The 18,865-nt window shown below is 46.4% G+C and overlaps 1 protein-coding gene across 1 annotated transcript in view; it reads right to left on the bottom strand.

The window, feature by feature from the left end:
• Nucleotides 1-18,865, bottom strand: part of ablim2 (actin binding LIM protein family, member 2) — a 397,169-nt gene that overhangs the window by 312,214 nt on the left and 66,090 nt on the right. Inside the window, exon 3 of the mRNA XM_078542183.1 lies at nucleotides 1,969-2,152. Within this exon, the coding sequence (XP_078398309.1) occupies nucleotides 1,969-2,152 (184 nt within the window). The remainder of the gene's footprint in view (nucleotides 1-1,968; nucleotides 2,153-18,865) is intronic.

Genomic DNA, 18,865 nt, shown 5'->3' with positions numbered 1-18,865 from the left:
GTAACTCTTTGCTATGGGCATGTGAAGCAGTAATGTACTGTTGATTGCTGTGTCAGTGAGTGAGAGTATGTGGAAGAAAGCTTGAATGCATATGGTGACCCAGGAAAGAGGAGCATCAGAAGGAGAGTTTGAAACACTGGAGGTAAACTCTTGCGGAAGGCATCTGAGAGAAAGCATCGGTTTGGGAGAAGATTCCAAGGTGAGTTCTTGGAAAGTGGAGATTGGAAACCCTCGTGTGAAGGACAGAATTCAATGAAACTGATTGGCTCACTGTATGACAATTATCTGGTGAGTTGGAGAGAGATCCATAGCATCTGTCTGGGGTGGCATCTGTCACTTGGTTTCAGACTGTGGTGTGTCCAACGACCAGTCACTAATTGGTTTACATGGACTGTACTTACTGTGAACATTAGAGTATAAGATAGCTTTTATAAATTGTGTTATCCTTACAAATCCATATATATCTGTAAAGGTATGATTGTGGATGAAGGAGTATTGTAATATAATTCATCCTTTCTCGTTAAATAAATGTTTAATTCTTTTGTTAGAAGTTCATCAGCTGACTTTTGTGACTTTGAGGAGAATTTTCGGCTCGCCCCACCCCACTCGCCGAGGCATAAAATGACGCGGGGTGACGTTGGGCATGTGTCCTGATGTCACTGTGCCTCATTTAGATTTTCAGTTCAGTGGGCGTGCAACCAACTTGGCTGCGTGGCCGCTGAACTGTTAAAGGCCTGTTAAGGCCGTTAATTAACTAATTAACCCTATTGAGAAAGCTGTCACATGAGGAGACATGTCTTAAATTTTTTTTTCCTCTATTAAAATTTTTTAAACTTAAAACTTATGGGTGCCTCAGGGAGATTTCTGCGCTCTTCCATGCACATGCGCAACAGAGCGCACTCCCGACTCAGGGAACCCCCCATCCCCCTGCACAAGGAGTACACAGCGCTTCCTGGTGCACATCATGCTGGGCGGGCCTTAATTGGCTCGCCCACGTAAAATGGTGGCATGGACCTGATTAGGTGCGCCTGCCCGCACCCGCTCCTGCACAACCCCCCCCAACGGGGGGAGAATTCTCTCCTCTGTTCAGTAGCTACTCTCCACATACATAAACAAACAAATTAAAATTTAGGATCTATCAAGCTAGGGTCCAGCCTGGGGTCAGGCTTGTCCAGGGGTAACCTCAGCTGGGGATCATAACACTATGCCTGTGAATAAAATCTGGTATGATTATGTTAACATATCTCACATCCTATTGAGGCACATACATGAATGATTCAGTACTAAAATCAATGGAATGTGTGACCTAGAATAACATCCCAAAATAGAACCTTACAATACCCTATTAGTTAATTTACAATATTTATTTACGTAACTCACTGCGTCACAAGCATGTAACACAGATATCTATAAAGATTTGTTGCACTTCTGAGTAAGACGTCATGATTTTGTGTCTTTCATGAATTAAAACTTCAATTGTATAAACACACCATAACATTGTAAAAACAAATGTAGAAGGTGTAAGGGTTTGGTGCAAATCTAAGATTTCAATACCATGCATAACCATAAAAGATTATAGTGCGAGTCTGCTGGAACCAATGAAAGCAAGACTGGGGCCAGAGTGGAGGGAATGGGCTGGATCAGCATTTCTGTGCCTGTGGACTTGCTCAAGGTTTAGTGTATGATGGACACAGGTACGTTTGGAGAGTCCAGGTCCATCATCAACCATGAGTAGAAGAGTGTCCAGGCAGCAAACATGGGCCAGCCAGGAGGATACCAAGCAAAGTCATACCACCAACAACCACCCCCACCCCCCTCACTAATCCACTCTGGAGTCTTTAGACAGACTTTTCAACCTTTTTTGGCTGTACCAACCAACAGCGTTATGGGGCCTTAATAATTATAAACTGAACCCTTCCCCTATAGGCCATCACAATACCATCATTCTGTAAGAATTTATTTTCTTACCTGCAAACAGCACAAACAAAGCACTTTGGATGATAGGTTTTTCCCAGAGCTGAAACCACTTCACCTTCTATGAATTCATTACAGCTGAAGCACCGTGTTCCATACAGCCTCTGATAGTCAGAAGTGCAGACGTATTCCCCTTGTCTCACAAAAAATCCACCCTCGGCCAAGTCACATCCACATACTGGAACAAAAACATACAAAGAAATGAGCTTGAATCCAGGTTTAAGGCTATATTTAACACTAACCAGAGCTCTTATTTTTTCCAGTCATTAAGTGTCACAGAAGAACAGAACCATTCTGTGGTGTAAGAGAGGGCTGGTACAAAGGAATGAAATCTCATAGAAAATAAGGCAACACATTTGGCCTAATGATCTATTCTCATCCGACACGCACAAAACAGTCAGAAAAAGCGAGGTAACTGAAAATATGAATGACTGTTTTAGGAATGGCTATCATCGTACCTTCAGCTTACAATATTGATATACAATATGCCCCCAGAAAAGTTTATTTTTGTACTCTTAGGACAAAGGAGTTGGTTGAAACTGTTTTTGATGTAATTTTTGATGTAATTTATCTTTTGATTTCATATCAATTGAAAATGCATTTCTATTTCCACCCCTATATGTCCCCATAGACATCAACAGTGGCAAAACGTGATCAGTAGTTTTGCATCCAAGGCCAAAATGCCAGTCCCTATCAGTTTCTGTAAATCCCAGAAGGCAGAATGTCACTTTGTGGTAATGGAGATGATACACCAGGTACATATCCTGGAAGCAAAATTGACTAGAAAAATTAGATAACTGGTGATAGTAACATATTTCCCACTCCCAAAAACATGAAAATAATATTCCACATAAAACTGGATTACAGCATAGAAGATATTATCATTGGAGTTTCTATTTACACAATCAATGAGGGTAAACTAAATAAAATTAATTCTATCACAGACTCTGATATATTAATATGTACTGCAGTAAGCATCTTCTTTATTGTTGAAATAAAGACAAAATAGTGTTTTACTTTCAGTTATGAATGATTAAGGACATAGCAAGGTTGTTTTTACAATTTTCAGTCAGAGGCATTAATGTAATTAACTTTACCTTGAATATTTTATACCTATCTCATGAAAACTTGCAAAATAATGCCAAAAGTATTAATGTGAGAATTCCAAAATAAAGTTGCTGAAGAGAAGTAATGTCACAATGCCATGGAAAAATTTAGAAAAACAATGGGAACAGAAAGGATTGCATTGAGAAAATGGTGAAACATCATGTAATAAACAAATGTGTGACATATACAAAACCTTGGCCAGAATTTTACGCTCCCTCACTAGCGGGTTTTTAGGTCAGATTAGCCGGCAGCCTCTCTAAGGCAGGACTTCCTCCCAAGTGAGAGGCAGAAGTCCTGCCTGCAACCACTTAATGCTCATTCGAGTGTGAAATGGCTGCAGGACATTCAGAGTCAGCGGGACTCTTCAGATGGCAAGAAGCATAACCCTGCTATCCAAAAAATTCAGGCCCTTATCTCAAAAGTATCACTGTGGAGTTATTTGTTATTTCTCAAATAGTGTGAAGTTTTTTTGCATGACAAAGGCTTCAACTGCTTTGGTCTCAAATTCTGGAACAAATTGACAGGATAGAGGAGTTGGAACTCCTTGTGTTTCACTGATAAACACAACTTATAGCACCTTTAACATACTAAAACATCTCAAGTTGCTTCACAACAGCACTATAAAGCAAAATATACGAGACACGACGAGATTTTGGACCATAACTTCCTTGGAGTGGCAATCAGCATCGGATTGCCACTGCACGCCTAATTACTTAAGTGAAATTTCTTCCATGCCTGTCTGACCTGACTTTCCGAATCAGGCCAAGCAAGATCCAGGCAGCGCAGCTGTCTCCAAAGCCCAGTGTCGCAGTCCAGCAGATTTGGATTGAAGAAGGACACGGCCCCTTTTTTATAGCACTAGCTGGTGTTAGCCAGGTAAGTTTAAAGGTCCAATTGAAATTGACAGGCCAGGGAGAAGGTAAGTGCCTAAGCTAAGTGGATAGGATTTGGGGGGTGGGGGGATCGGAGGTCAGGTATGGGTGAGGCATGGGGGTGGGTGGGGGTGGTTGGACATCGCTGGTGGTGGGGGTGGTGTCGACATCAGGTAGGGTGGGAGTTCGGGGGGGGTCGGACATCGGCAAGGTGGGTGTGAGGATGCCTGCATCGGAGGGGGTTGGGGGTGGTCAGACATCAGGGAGTGGGGTGTCAGACATTGAGAGTGTGTGGGGGGTGGTCAGACAACAGTGTGGGGTGGGGGGAGGGGGGCATCAGACATCAGGAGGGGTGGGGGGCTGGATTGGACATCGGGGGGGCTGTGTGGGGAGCTGGGGTTGTTGGACATCAGTGGGTTGGGGATGTCGGACATTGTGGGTGTGGTCGGACCTCGGGAGGGGGTGTTGGAGGTCGGGGGAGGTCCAGTCCAGGCAGGAGGCTACAAAAATATATAGATAGGTTAAATGAGTGGGCAAAAATCTGGCAAATCGAGTAAATTGTGGGAAAATGTGAAATTGTCCATTTTGGCAGGAAGAATAAAAGAGAAGCATATTAAATGATGAGATATTGCAGAGCTCTGAGGTGCAGAGGGATCTGGGTTTCTTAGTGCATGAATCATAAAAGGCTAACACGCAGGTACAGCAAGTAATTAGGAAAGCTAATAGAATGTTATCATTTATTGCGAGAGGAATGGAATACAAAAGTAGGGAGGTTATGCTTCAGTTCATAAGAGCACTCAGTTAGTCAGACCACATCTGGAGTACTGTATACAGTATTTATGGAAGGATTTAAATATGTTGGAAGCAGTTCAGGAAAGGTTTACCAGACTAATACCTGGAATGGGCAGATTGTCTTATGAGGAAAGGTTGGACAGGCTAGGCTTGTATCCGCTGGAGTTCAAAGAGTAAAAGGCAACTTGATTGAAACACACAAGATCCTGAGGGGTCTTGACAGGGTGGATATGGAGAGGATGTTTCTTCTTGCGGGAGAATCTAGAACTAGGGGTCGCTGATTAAAAATAAAGGGTCACCCATTTAAAACTGAGATGAGGCAAAATGTTTTCTATCAGAGGGTCGTGAGTCTTTGGAACTCTTCCTGAAAAGGCGGTGGAAGCAGAATCTTTGAATATTTTTAAGGCAGAGGTGGATAGCTTCTTGCTAAGCAAATAAGTGATAGATTATCAGGGGTAGGTGGGATGCAGATTTGAGGTTACTATCAGATCAGCCACGATCTTATTAAATGGCGGAACAAGCTTGAGAGGCTGAGTGGCCGACTCATGTTTCTTGTTCATATGAGGTGAATGTCCAGTCAGGTTGGGTAGGGGTGTCAGGGAGGCGGGAGGGGGCTGTTGGGCCTGCAAGGCCGGAGTGTGGCGGGGGGAGGAAGGTGTTGGCATGGGGGGCCGGGTGAAGAACAGTTTGGACCTGCAGCAGATGGGGGGTTCAGGCTGGGTCATGGTGGGGGTCGCGTCTTCCGGGGTGGGGGGATTCGAGTCGGGTCGGGTCAGAGGGAATCCCATGAGGAGTCAGGAGAGGGAGTAGGGAATACTGTGTTGTGGATTGGGGAGCGTGTCTTACAATAGTTACCCAGAAGTTAGAAGAGGTTTTAATTCTTCTAACTTTTTTTGAGTAACTATTTGTGTAATACAGCCAGAAACATCTGAAGTTTGCGATTTAAATTGCATTTTCAGATGGTTCCCAGAGCAGGACGATTGCCCACAGGAAATTTGCACTTCTGGGCAATTGCCGTGAAACCCTTACCTTTAAAGTTCTGAGAGGGCTACCCCTCAAATCCGATGCGGGGGAGCTTGGAAGTTATGGATTAATTCAGATGAGCAAAAGGTTAGACAAGGAAGCAGGGGCTGAATTCCGGTCGGCGTGCGGGGGCGGGCCCAACATGCCGACGCGTAAAATGACGCGCGATGATATCGGGCATGTGTCCCAACGTCATCACACGTCATCTTAATATTTCATTCGGCGGGCGTGTGCCGGAGGAGGCTGCACGCCTGCCGAAATGTCAACGGCCTATTAAGGCCATTAAGAAAGTAATTAACCTTTTAGAAAGCCCTTGGTTTTACTTGCTCCTCTATTTGTGACCGTGCCTTCAGTTGCCTAGGCCCTAAGCTCTGGAATGCCCTCCATATACTTCTCTGCTCAAGCGGCCTTCGCGTTTTTCAGGGAACCTCATCCACCCGTTTCCTGAAGTTTTTACAAAATAAATAAATAAATTTTCCAAACTTCACAAACATGTCCCAGCTCATGTGACATGAGCCCGCTCGCTCCCTCCTGCCCGCCCACCCGGCATAGGAAAAATTCTCCCCCAGGGTTTAAGAAGTGTCTTAAAGGAGGGAAGTGAGCTAGTGAGGCAGAGAAGTGTAGGGAGGATATTCCGGAGCTTAGGGTCTAGGCAAATGAAGATACAGTCACAAATGGAGGAGCAATTAAAATCATGGGCTTTTTAAAAGCCAGAATAAGAGGGGCGGATATATTTTGAAGGATATGAGATTGGAGGAGATTACAGAGATAGGGAGAAGTGAGGCAATGGAGGGATTTGAAAACAAGGGTGAGAATTTTAAAAATCAAGACATTGCTTGACTGGGAGCCAATGTAGATAACAAGCACAGGGGTCACAGGTGAACAGGATGAGTTAAAACACAGGTAGCAGAATTTTGGATGGCCTCAAGCTTACAGAGGGTAGCATATGGGAGACCATCCAGAAGGGTATCAAAATAGACAAGCCTAAAAATAATTAAAGGCTTGAATAAGGGTTTCAGCAGCTGATGAGCTGAGACAGGGATATAGTCAGGCAATGTTACTGAGATGGAAATAGGCAGTTTTAGTGATATTATGAATATGAGTTTGGAAACTCATCTCAATGTCAAAGGTGACAGCAAGGTTGTGAATAGACTGGCTTAATCTCAAACAGTTTCCAGGGAGAGGGATGGAGTTGGTAACAAGGGAACAGAGTTTGAAGCAGGGACTGAAAACAATGGCTTCATTCTTCCCAATATTTAACTGGAGAAAACAGAGAAAATTTGAGTTCAGGGCTAGAGCAGGGGTGGGAACATTAGACAAAGTTTGGCCAAGTGAGCTAGAGAAAGGAAGGGATGCAGCAAAGGCAACTGATCAGATGGTCTCGATCTTAGTGACAAGAAAGTCCAAGAGCTCCTCACACTGTGGAGAGAGAAACAGAGTTAACGGTTTCAAGTCCGTATGACCCTCCTTCAGAGCTCTGAAGAAGAGTCAAAGGGACTCGAGAAGTTAACTGTTTCTCTCTCCACAGATGCTGCTAGATCTGCTGAGTTTTTCTGCCATTTTCTGTTTTTGTTTCAGGTTTCCAGCATCCGCAGTATTTTGCTTTTAGCTCGTCGCACTTATTGTTGGAAGCGAGGGCGGAAGGGTTAGGGGTTTAAGGAGATGGTTTGCAGTCTAGAGATGAAAATAAATTAAGATAAAACATTTTTGAGGCTTACAAGTTTTGGTATTCGCTTGATATTCTCTTGAGTTTGGTGTCACCCGTCTCTGCTCTAAGTTGATCCTGCATCATTTATCGGCAGGCATTTAACTTTACTTCCCAGTATCTAGTTATATGCTATGACCCTGGGGCCTTTACAATGAAAACCCTTATGTGGCCTAAATACTGTAATTTTGTAGGTGCTTTTAAAGCCTAATTGACAATTTAGTGAAACAAGATGAAATATAAATCAATAGGCTGATTAATAGCACAAATAATAAATGCACAAATATAGGGGATAATTTTCACCTTTACTGCCTGCCAGCATACTGCTTTCACTGAGATGAACATTAAGAAAAGATTACCAACCAGGTGGTGGAGGCAAGTTAGCTGCAGAGTAATATTTAAATTCAATCTTACTTTAACTGAATTTAATCCTATGGCACTCTTTTGCAAGATAGCAAATATCAAAATACTCACCTATCCCCTGATCTCTACTACTGAGGAGGATCGCAGCATCAATATGCAAGAACACCAAGGTCCCTTCTAAGTAACATAACATTCTCACTTGTGAATATTTTGTCATCACTTGGTCAATATCCTATGTGATTCCATTGTAGATACACAGTTACCACAAGGACTGCAGCAAATCAAAAAGAATGCCCACCAGTACTGCTTCACGGCAACAAGGGATAAAAGTAGCCAGTGCGGCCTACATGTCAAGAATAAATAAACAAAATTAATCTGACTACCACCCTCTTAGGTGAAGGTTTCCTGCAACTATGCCATGCTGTACTCAAATTAATAGATCACTGTAAATTAATACTGGAAAGTCGACCTGAGCTTTCATAGTTTCAGGCAGTAGTAGTACGTGGGAAGTACCACCTCAGCTTCTGAAAGCTGTACAAAAAAATGCAATTAGTTTATGCATTGAAATTAACACATCATTTTTATATAAAGTGTACCTAAAATCCTACCATGGAAAATAGTTAGAATATGACCATGTTATTTTTGTTTTAATGTTTTTTTTGTCAGATCTCGAAAATTGGCCTTAAATATCATTGAATACCACTGCTGTGTTTTACTTTGATAATATAGATGTGAAGGTGGTGAAATTCCACTCTGATTAATGAAAAAATGCAAACAGTAAATAAGTGGTAAAAGTATCTATCCCATAATTTTCTCAGCATGTTTTAATTACATCGTACATCTGATTTTCATTATGACAGCATTTCACAGTTGTGCCTTTTGACCGCCAATGTTAGAGCACAGAAAAATGCCACTCAGTCCATCAATTCTGTCCTGCTGTTTTCCTCCTCAAGCCACCAAGTCTAATTCAACTCTCTACCTGGCTCACCAACATTCTTTAAATATTACTTTTACAAGTAAATATCTGATTACCTTTTAAAAAGACTTATGAGTTCTGCAGTAACACATTGTTAATGACCCCGTATTCGGAAATTTTCTCAGTGTTTTCTAGTTCTTGTGATTACCTTAAACTTACCCTTTAATTGTCTCACTACTGTATGCAACCAATCTATCACTATTTACGCTGTTATATCTCTTCATAACTTTGACAACTTCCAGATCATCATCCTAGGGATGACAACCCTTTCGAATTATCTGTGAGTTTTTCAAAATTTTTAAAAATTCTTTCATGAGGTCTGGGTATCCTGGCAAAGCCAGCAATTGTTGCCCATCCCTAGTGTAAAAGTGCATGTTAACACAGCAACTTGAACTCCCTGAGTGAACTGTAACACACCACCACCACATGCAATTGCAATCAGCATCAGCACTACCAGATTCGTGGAATGTGCTTTAAATTTATAAAACATATAAGGCTGGAATTTTGTGCTGGGAATGGGGTTCGGGACTGTTTCCAGGGCCTGAACCCACCCCTGGGGAAAAACAAAAATTAGCTCGGAGTTTCACAGGGATAACTACTTAATTGATATCGAAACAGTTTTGCAGTCATTTAGCAGTCGTGTGAGGGAGAGTGGAGCTGGGCCAATTCAAGTGCAGGCCCAATTCAAACTCATCAAGGCAATCATTACTGTGGCTGCCTTTTGAGTGCTGAAGGTGGACAATGAAGATTCAGAGACAACTGCGAGCTGGATTTTTCATTTCCCTGATGTCCCAGAGGCTTGGAACCTGAAGTAGGGCAGCCGCTTGTTTTTCAAACGCTGACTGGGAGGTGATGCTGGAGGTTCCCAGAAGTTGGAAAGAGGTTCCCAGAAGCCACTCACACATACCAAGCAAGTAGACATTGCTGCCACTGTCAGTGGCAGAAATGTTGTGAGAAGAACTTGGAAAGGTTCACTGACCTCATACGCTCTGGCAAAGTGAGTACTGTCCTAAGACTAAGGTCTCTGGGTATTCAGCCTCCAGCAGACACATCAGCTGAGGAGCCTCAGGACACATGCTGCTCCTGAAAATGGGAGGGGTGTGGGTACAAGCCACTTAATGACCCCTTAGAATGCTTCTGAGCCGCCACGTTGCTGAGGAACTGACAGTGTTGAAACATGCACCCTCCAATGAATTGGAGCAGCAGCCATTGGCCCTAGAGGACAGCAAGTGCTCTCTTTTGCCCTTCCACAAGAAACGGGCACATAATTTCAGAGAGAGGGCCCAAACAGGTGAGGAGTACCCTACCTGCAGATCATCACAGCAATGAAGGATAGAGCTATGGAAATAATTAGGATGGCAGACCATGAGGAAGTTGCCCCTGCGAGATGGGCACTTGTAGTAAAGATAGTGATTACAGAGGGCAATGCACTCATTAAGGGGCTGCTTTGCACTCCACCCTGTCCAACAGTGTGCCAAACACTGTGGTGCATTAGGAAAACTCAGCTCACCAAGGTTAGCTCTCATGATGTCTTCTTAAGGATTCCACAGGTGCAGATGTCCACCCAAGGAGACCTTCTCCCTTTCCAACAGTGGCCTAGGATGATCAGCAAGGAAACAAAGAAGTACCAACATGCCTTACAACACTGTTCACCTGTGCAGGTACAGGCATCTCGCTGGATCCTTGCACGCGTTCAGATCGGGTGGTGCTGGGTGAAGAGCAAGGTGTGAGTATGGAGGAGAAGGTGCCAGAGGTAGAGGCAGCTGTGATTAGTTCCCCTTGTAGGAGAGAGGACAGACACAGCCCTACCCAGTTACGCACGAATGCAGGGACTCAGAAGTCACTGAAAAGGGGGCTTTGCCTATAGCAGCAGCAGCAGATATGCTCCCACTTGTCAGAGTTCCCTGAGGCAGTGGAGGGTCATGGGCAAAGAATGAAGGAGTCCATCCAGCTCATGCGCCCTACCATAGTTCAAGGTTTTGAGTGAATGAGGTCCTCCATGGAGAGAGTGGCCAACCTCATGGAGAGCCATGTGCGGCAGCACTTGGAGTGCATGCAGGAATTGAGCACTGATGTCAACAGGATGCATACCACACTATGTAGTCTGGATCAGTCAGTGGAGCTGGTTGCACAGTGATGCATGGAGGGGGTTTCAGTTGCACTCCAGCTGGTGCTCCCCTTAAGCCATCTGGAACACCTGCCAAAGGCTGAAGGTGTTGTCGGGGAAGATGAGGGTGCCAGCCCTCAAGAAATGCCGTCATCATCATCGGCTTCCTTGGTTCCTTTGACAGTGGGGGACCTATGCAGCAAGGCCAAGTGATGGAGGCAGCAACTTCGGGAGTTGCCCCACAAGCTCTTCCATGATGAAGACGACCGCCACTACATCTCAGCGTCAAGCCGAGGCCACCTCATTCAAGGCCACAATGAACAGCACCACATTCAAATGGCCAAGCACAGAAGTCACCGTATCGCGTAGAGCACTGAGAGCGTTGCTGCAATGTCTTCTTGCTGTACCTCAGCACTGGTTTCCTATCTCAGCACTATGTTAATGACAACACTTAGAGGCACATGTGTGAAAGAGGCATGAAGTTGTGAAGGAGATCAAGGGGACAGAAAAACCTCTCAGCAGATGTACTTCCTTCAATGCTGTAAAGAGATTAGATGTTCCACGCTGTATCTTCAATGCAAATGTTAGCACTGGCACCTTAGAGTGAGTTCCACATCACGCCATTCATTCTGGATCAGAGGGGCTTAGATGATTCCTTTCTGAATAAGATATTCCCTTTCATCCATGGCATCATGATGAAGCCTCTGCGGCCACTCAGTGCCCTGTTACCTCCCTAGAAGCCAGAGCACTTTAGCCTCCTTTTCATCCTCCTCTTTCATGTCCTGCTTGCCTCTTTCTCTGATGAGCTGCCCCCTTCTCAGCCTCACTGTCCTCAACGTTCACACATCTCTGATGGGCCATATTATGGAGAATGCACAAACCATCACAATGAGCGAGGCCCTTGCAGGGGTGTGTATTGCAGGGTGCCACCTGACCAGTAAAGGCACTGGAAACACACCTAGAGAAGTCCAGTGGCCTGCTCAATGGTTGTCCTAGTGAGCAGGTGGCTTTGGCCGTGTTGCCTCTGTGCCTTTTCTTGGGACTCCTGTAGAGATGTGAGTAGCCATCCTTGTCCCATGTCCCCAAGGATCCATCTACAAACATTGGGGGTTGCCTGGATTGGAGAAGGATGAAGAAGTCATGAAGAAGCTACCAGGAAAATGAGTGCACACGTGAAAGAAGCTTTTGTTGCGGTTGCAGACCCACAGGAGTAGAAGCTCGTCTTGGTGATGAATTTCACCAGACAGTCACTGTGTGTCTTTATGGCTAGATGGGTGCAATCAATGATGCTCTGCATCTGGTGGAATCCAGCAATGGTGGCAAAATCCACCACCCTCTGTGCCTGCAAGGCCATGTCCATTGTGAACTGAATGTACTTCTAGCACTGGCAAAGAGGTAATCAGTGATTTTTTAAAAATTCATTCATGGGATGTGGGCATCACTGGCTAGGCCAGCATTTATTGCCAATCCTTAATTGTCATTGAGAAGATGGTGGTGAGCTGCCTTCTTGAACTGTTGCAGTCCATGTGGTGTAGGTACACCCATAGTGCTGTTAGGGAGAGAGTTCCAGGATTTTGATCCAGTGACAGTGAAGGAATGGCGATATATTTCCAAGTCAGGGTGGTGAGTGTCTTGGAGGGGAACTTCCAGGTGGTGATGTTCCCATCTATCTGCTGCCCTTGTCCTTCTAGATGACAGTGGTTGTGAGTTTGAAAGGCTCTGCCTAAAGAGCCATGGCGAGTTCCTGCAGTGCATTTTGTAGATGGTACACACTGCTGCCACTGTGTGTCGGTGGTGGACGGAGTGATTGTTGTGGATGTGACGCCAATTAGGTGGGCTGCTTTTTCCTGGATGGTGTTAAGCTTCTTGAGTATTGTTGGAGCTGCACTCATCCAGGCAAGTGGAGAATATTCCATCACACTCCTGACTTGTGCCTTGTAGATGGTGGACAGGTTTTGGGGAGTCAGGAGGTGAGTTACTCGCCGCGGGGTTCCTAGCCTCTGACCTGCTCTTGTAGCCACAGTATTTATCTGGTTAGTCCAGTTCAGCATCAGGTCAATGGTAATCCTCAGGATGTTGATAGTGGGGATTCAGCAATGTAATGCCATTGAATGCTTAGGTTCTCTGTTATTGAAGATGGTCACTGCCTGGCATTTCTGTGGCGTGAATGTTACTTCCCACTTGTCAGCCCAAGCTTGAATATTGTCCAGGTCTTGCTGCATTCGGACATGGACTGCTTCAGTATCTGAGGAGTTGTGAATGGTGCTGAACATTGTGCAATCATCAGCAAACACCCCACTTCTGACCTTATGATGGAAGGAAGGTCATTGATGAAGCAGCTGAAGATGGTTGGGCTGAGGACACTACCTTCATGAACTTCTGCAGTGATGTCCTGAAACTGAGACGATTGACCTCCAACAACCACAACCATCTTCCTTTGTGCCAGGTGTGACTCCAACCAGTGGACAGTTTTCCCCAGTTCCTATTTTCTCCAGTTTTGCCAGGGCTCCTTGATGGCACACTCAGTGAAATGCTGTCTTGATGACAAGAGCAGTCACTCTCACCTCACCTCGGGATTCAGCTCTTTTGTCCATGTTTGAACCAAGGCTGTAATGAGGTCAGAAGCTGTGTGGCCCTGACAGAACCCAAACTGGGCATCAGTGAGCAGGCTATTGGTAAGCAAGTGTCACTTGATAGCACTGCTGATGACTTCTTCCATCACTTCACTAATAATAGAGAGCAGACTGACGGGGTGGTAATTGGCTGGGTTGGATTTGTCCTGCTTTTTGTGCACAGGACACACCTGGGAAATTTTCTATAATAAAAACAGAAAATGCTGGAAAAACTTAGCAGGCCTGACAGCATCTGTGGAGAGAGAAATAGAGTTAACATTTTGAGAGAAGTAGAAATGTGATGAAATTTATACTGTTTAAGGGGGGGCGGAGCAAGTGAAGCTAGATAGAAGACCAGCGATAAGTCGGGGCAAAGGAGAGATTGACAAAAATGTCATGGACAAAAAGACAAATGGGGTGTTGATGGTTGTGGTAAGGGCTAAAGAAGGGTAGATGAGCAGACTAGCCATGGCACAATGGTACAGGAAGCCTTTCAAGTGGGGGGAGAAAAATGGAATATAGTGGTAATAGGGGACAGTATAGTGAGGGGGATTGACACTGTTCTCTGCAGCAAAGAGCGAGAAGCAAGACAGCTGTGTTGCCTGTCTGGTGCAAAGGTTCGGGACATTAGCTCAGGGCTGGAGAGGAACTTACAGTGGGAGGGAGAGGATCCAGTTATTGTGGTACATGTAGGTACCAATGACATAGGCAGCACAAGTAAAGAGGTTATGCATAGGCAGGATGAAGAGCTGGGCACCAAATTAAGAAGCAGAACCTCAAAGGTAATAATCTCTAGCAAAGGGCATATAAGATTAGGGGAATGAATGCGGGGCTCAAAGGCCGATGTGGGTCAAGTGAGTTCCGGTTCATGGGGCACTGGCATCAGTACTGGGAAAAGTGGGGGCTGGGCTGTTGGGATGGTCTACACCTGAACCGTAATGGGACCAGTGTTCTAGCGAACCACATAACTAAGAAAGTAGCGAGGACTTTAAACTAAACAAGGTGGGTGAGGCATCAAGCTTGGGTAGATGTAGCAAATCAAGGGGTAGAGTCTAGGCAGGAGAGCAAATGAGTAATATGGGAAATTAGGTCAGAGAATGGCAGGGAGGGATAGAGAGAAAAAGCTGAAGAATACACCAACTTTCAAGACTAGATGTTACAAAGACAACAAAAAGACAAAACTAAAGGTTCTGTACCTGAATGTGCGTAGCATTCATAACAAGGTAAATGAATTGATAGTGCACACTGAGTAAAAATGATCTGATAGCCATTACGGAGACGTGGGGTGTAATCGTCTGGTCCTGTTGGCGGTGGGCATCATGGTGGACATGAGTGGATAATATGGCAAGAAGGCAAAAATTGGTTTTACACCGTTGTGAAACCAGTTTGCGATCATCCGCTTTCCCGCCGCTGCATGTTGAAAACCTAATTTCATGTGAGAGAGTGAGTGGTGATGTCTCTTGAGCTGGTGGTGAGTGAGATGCCAGTGAATGTGTGATGGCCTTGTGAGTTAGAGTGATAAGATAGTTGTCTTACCCTGGTGGCGTGGATGAGATCATTCATCCATTTTCTGCACTAGATGGCTGACCTCTTGTGTGCATTGGCACTGACCACCTCTGCCACTGCCTCCCAAACCGGAGTGGTGAGACTGATGAGTCTCCTGCAGCCAGAGTGGGGGTAGGGGACATCACAATGGGTCTCCAGTGTCCAGAAGGCGTCCCAGGGATGCATTACTGAATCCAGGGGCTGCACTCTTCTTGGCTTCTGGGGCCACGTTTTCACCGGTGCCCAGCTGGGCTGCAAGCATTGAGAATTGTGCGTGTGGCTGCAGTTTAAGTATGGCACCCTGCATGAGGAAACAGCAAGGTAACGGCATAGCAGGCAAATTAGCGGCTGCCTGCCAGCGAGACTGCGTGTTTCGTGTGGCTGCATAAATAACGAGGCGGGAACGGGATGGCATGGCATGAAAACCCGCAATTGCGGCTGGCAGGCAAAACGACTTTTTTCCTGCCCGCTACCACACTTTGGCAAATCCCGCCTGTGGCTGCAGGATGACAAGGATTGGGTCCTGAGTATTGAGTGGTATATGGTACTCAAGGAGAATAGAAAGCTAGGTAAAGGTCGTGGGATAACACTGTTAATCAAGTAGGACATTGGTGCAATAGTTAGAGATGACCTTGGTTCAGGAGATCAGGATGTAGAAGCGGTTTGGGTAGAGATGAGGAATAGTAGAGGAAAAAAGTCACTAGTGGGGCTGGTCTACAGGACCCCTCACAGTAACCACAATGTAGGACAAAGTATACACCAAGAAGAAATATTGGGTGCTGGTGATAAAGGGATGGCAATAGTCATGGGCAATTTTAAGCTACATATAGGCCAAAATTTTCTGTTTGGCAGGCGGAGCAGGTGCTGACGTGGGCAGGTGCGGACCCAATCGCCACCCGTGATCGGGGCTGTGCCGCCATTTTGTGCAGGTGGGCCAATTAAGGCCCGCCCAGCACATTTCGGGAGTGTGAAGTCTGTGGTGGGCGTGTACAGACCGCCAGTCCAATGGCGACCCGGCAGTCTATTTAAAAGAAGGCCTGGCAGCCTCCTATAGGCTGTTCACTATGGCCAGCTGCAGGTCCTACCACAGGGGTCTGCTCAGCAGGTCAGTATTGAGGGAAGGGCAGAAGAGGAGGGCAGGCTGCAGGGTCTGCCCCAGGAGCAGGGCAGGCTGCAGGGTAGGCCAGCGGGGGGCCAATGTGGCCCTCACTTTTCTGATGATTGCCTTACTGCCCTTCTCAAGGAGGTGGTAGCACGGCAGGAGGTGCTGGTTCCCCAGGATGGGAGGAGGAGGTCCCCCACATGATGAAGCGTGCCTGGTAGGAGGTGGCAAAGGTGGTGAGCTCCCGTGACGTGATGCTGCGCACCTGGATCCAGTGCCGTAAGCGCTTCAACAATTTGTTGCGCTCTGGAAGGGTGAGTACCATGTTGGCATTGGGCATTTAACCATGCAGGTAGCCTTAGTCTTTGAGGTCCCCCCCCCCACCTCACCCAAGTCTTACTGTCGTGACTGCATTGAATCATGTTGGGCATTTCTCGTATGCTGGGTGGCCAAGCAGATAGTGCTCATGCTTACATCAGCCTGAGTGGTGGTTCATGAGGAGATGGGTTCTTCCCCCGCACCATGTGTTGCTTTTAGTTGCACATGACTAGTCTGGGGGCAACCTGCAGGAGATGCAGCTAGGCACATACTCAGAACTCCAACACATGTCCGATTCACGGTGATGAGATTGTGGAGGGGAAGCCTCAAGGTCTGTGGCCAAGAGTCATCTTCAGCCCTCGACGCTGCATGTTGTTGCACCTCCTTGCCATGGGAGCTAAGACTGTGTATTTCTTAAAGCGATGGGCGCAGAATGTGTCCAAGGTGGCCGTTGGGGGCGTGGGTTTTGGGAGCAGTCGTGCCATATTTTTGTGACTGATCAGCAGTAGCGTGGAGAGGAGGCACGGGAGGCCTGAAATGGGCCACTGTGTTTGGGGTGCGGTGTGCGCATGCAGAGTACATGTGCAATTAGTCCCAGTGAATGGTCTTCTCTGTTTTGCAGGAGGAAAATGCTCACAATGCCTCTGAGCGTTTGCGCACTGGAGACGGCCAGGCCCAGTTGGTGATTTTGAGCCATTTCGATCAGGAGGCCCTGGAGCTTGAGAGGCGCCATGCGCCCAGGTCCACTGGTGTCGGTGAGGCTGGGGTGGAACGGCCAGGTATTTGAGGTCAACAGTGACATCCGCTCTGTCTTCCCACCATCCAAAGCACTGATGATTGTTGGAATCGTTATTGTAGCATAATTGCTCAGTCACAGACTGATAGAGTCAGAGATGTGGGTCATAGACAAAGGTCCCGTGGCCCTTCAAAGATGCGTGTCAGGCAGAATAAGTCGCCTTATCCCATTTCTGACCACTATCCCCATGGCCTTGTATGCCATGGCATCGCAACTGCACATCCAAATACTTATTACATGTTAGGAGGGTTTCTGTGTCCAACACCCTTTCAGACAGTGCATCCCACATTACTGCGTGCAAAAGTTCCTCGTCACCTCACCTGTCGGCTTCATGCCCCTTACCTTAAATAAATGCAACCAGGTTACTCATCCCTCCACCAAGGGGAAAAGTTGCTTTCTGTTAACCCTATCTATGCCCCTCATATTGTTATAAAGCTCAATAATCTCACCCCTCAATCTCCTCTGCTCCACGGCAAATATCCAGAGTCTATGCTATGTGTCCTCATAACGCCAACTCTCCAGCCCAGCATGTATCCTGGTGAGCAACCTCTGCACTCTCTCCACTCCAATCACATCTCTCCCATGAAGCGCATATCACGACTGCACACAGAACTATGGCTGTGGCCTCAGCAGCGTTTTCTGCACTTGCAACGTGACCTCCCTGTTCCTATATTCCGTTCCTCGGCTAATTAAGGCAAATATGGCATTTACCTTCTTAAGCGCCTAATGTACCTGTCCCGCTACCTTAACGGGCCTGTCAACATGCCCAGCAAGGTCCCTCTGATCCTCCTTACTTTTCACGATCCTACCATTCCTTGTGTATCCTCGTACCTTGTTTGTCCTGCCGAGGTGCATCACCTCACACTTATCCACATAACATTCCATTTGGCATTCCTTAGGCCATCTGACCAGCCCGTCTGTATCCGCCTGTAATGTTTGGGCCTCCTCCTGACTATTTGTCCCCCACCAATATTCGTCTCCTTAGGTTCTGGAAGGTTGATCGCATAATGAGCCTGGGGGAAAGGGATGAAGTGTGTCACTGTGTGCACGCTAAATGATCCACTGTCCTTGTTGTTATTTTCAGCAACATCAGAGGCTGGCGACAAGGCTCAATTGCAGATGCCCCCTCTCACACTTGAGGGCCCTGAACTGTCACCTGCATCACACCATTTCTGCAAGGCAGGCACCAGCGCAGATATTAGCACATCAGTGGGAATTGCAACATTGGCTAGTGTCCCGGGGCACGGTGGAGAGGGCACTTCACAATTGCTAGAGGAGATGGCAGAGACAGGGAGTGCCGATGGCGCCAGCAGTTGGAGGACTGCAGGGGACCAGGCACATGCTCAGTCAGTGCCTGATGATGTGCCTCTGGAGTCGTCCGCAACGCAGCAGCTGCAGGAAATGCGGCCGGGTATGCAGGAGCATCTGGGAGTGTTGCATGAGACTATACTTTGCTTGGTGTCCGTGGTGGAGGAGTCCACGCGGAGCATTAGTGATGCCGAGCCTCATGTCAGAGCGTCATGCTTCCTCTATGGAGAGAGTGGTGACTCTCCCGGAGAGGAGCTTCCAGGAG

This window comes from Cetorhinus maximus, chromosome 1 (genome assembly GCF_964194155.1).
Source record: "Cetorhinus maximus chromosome 1, sCetMax3.hap1.1, whole genome shotgun sequence".
NCBI classification, from domain to species: Eukaryota; Metazoa; Chordata; class Chondrichthyes; order Lamniformes; family Cetorhinidae; genus Cetorhinus; species Cetorhinus maximus.
This window is presented reverse-complemented; position numbering and strand designations above follow the sequence as displayed.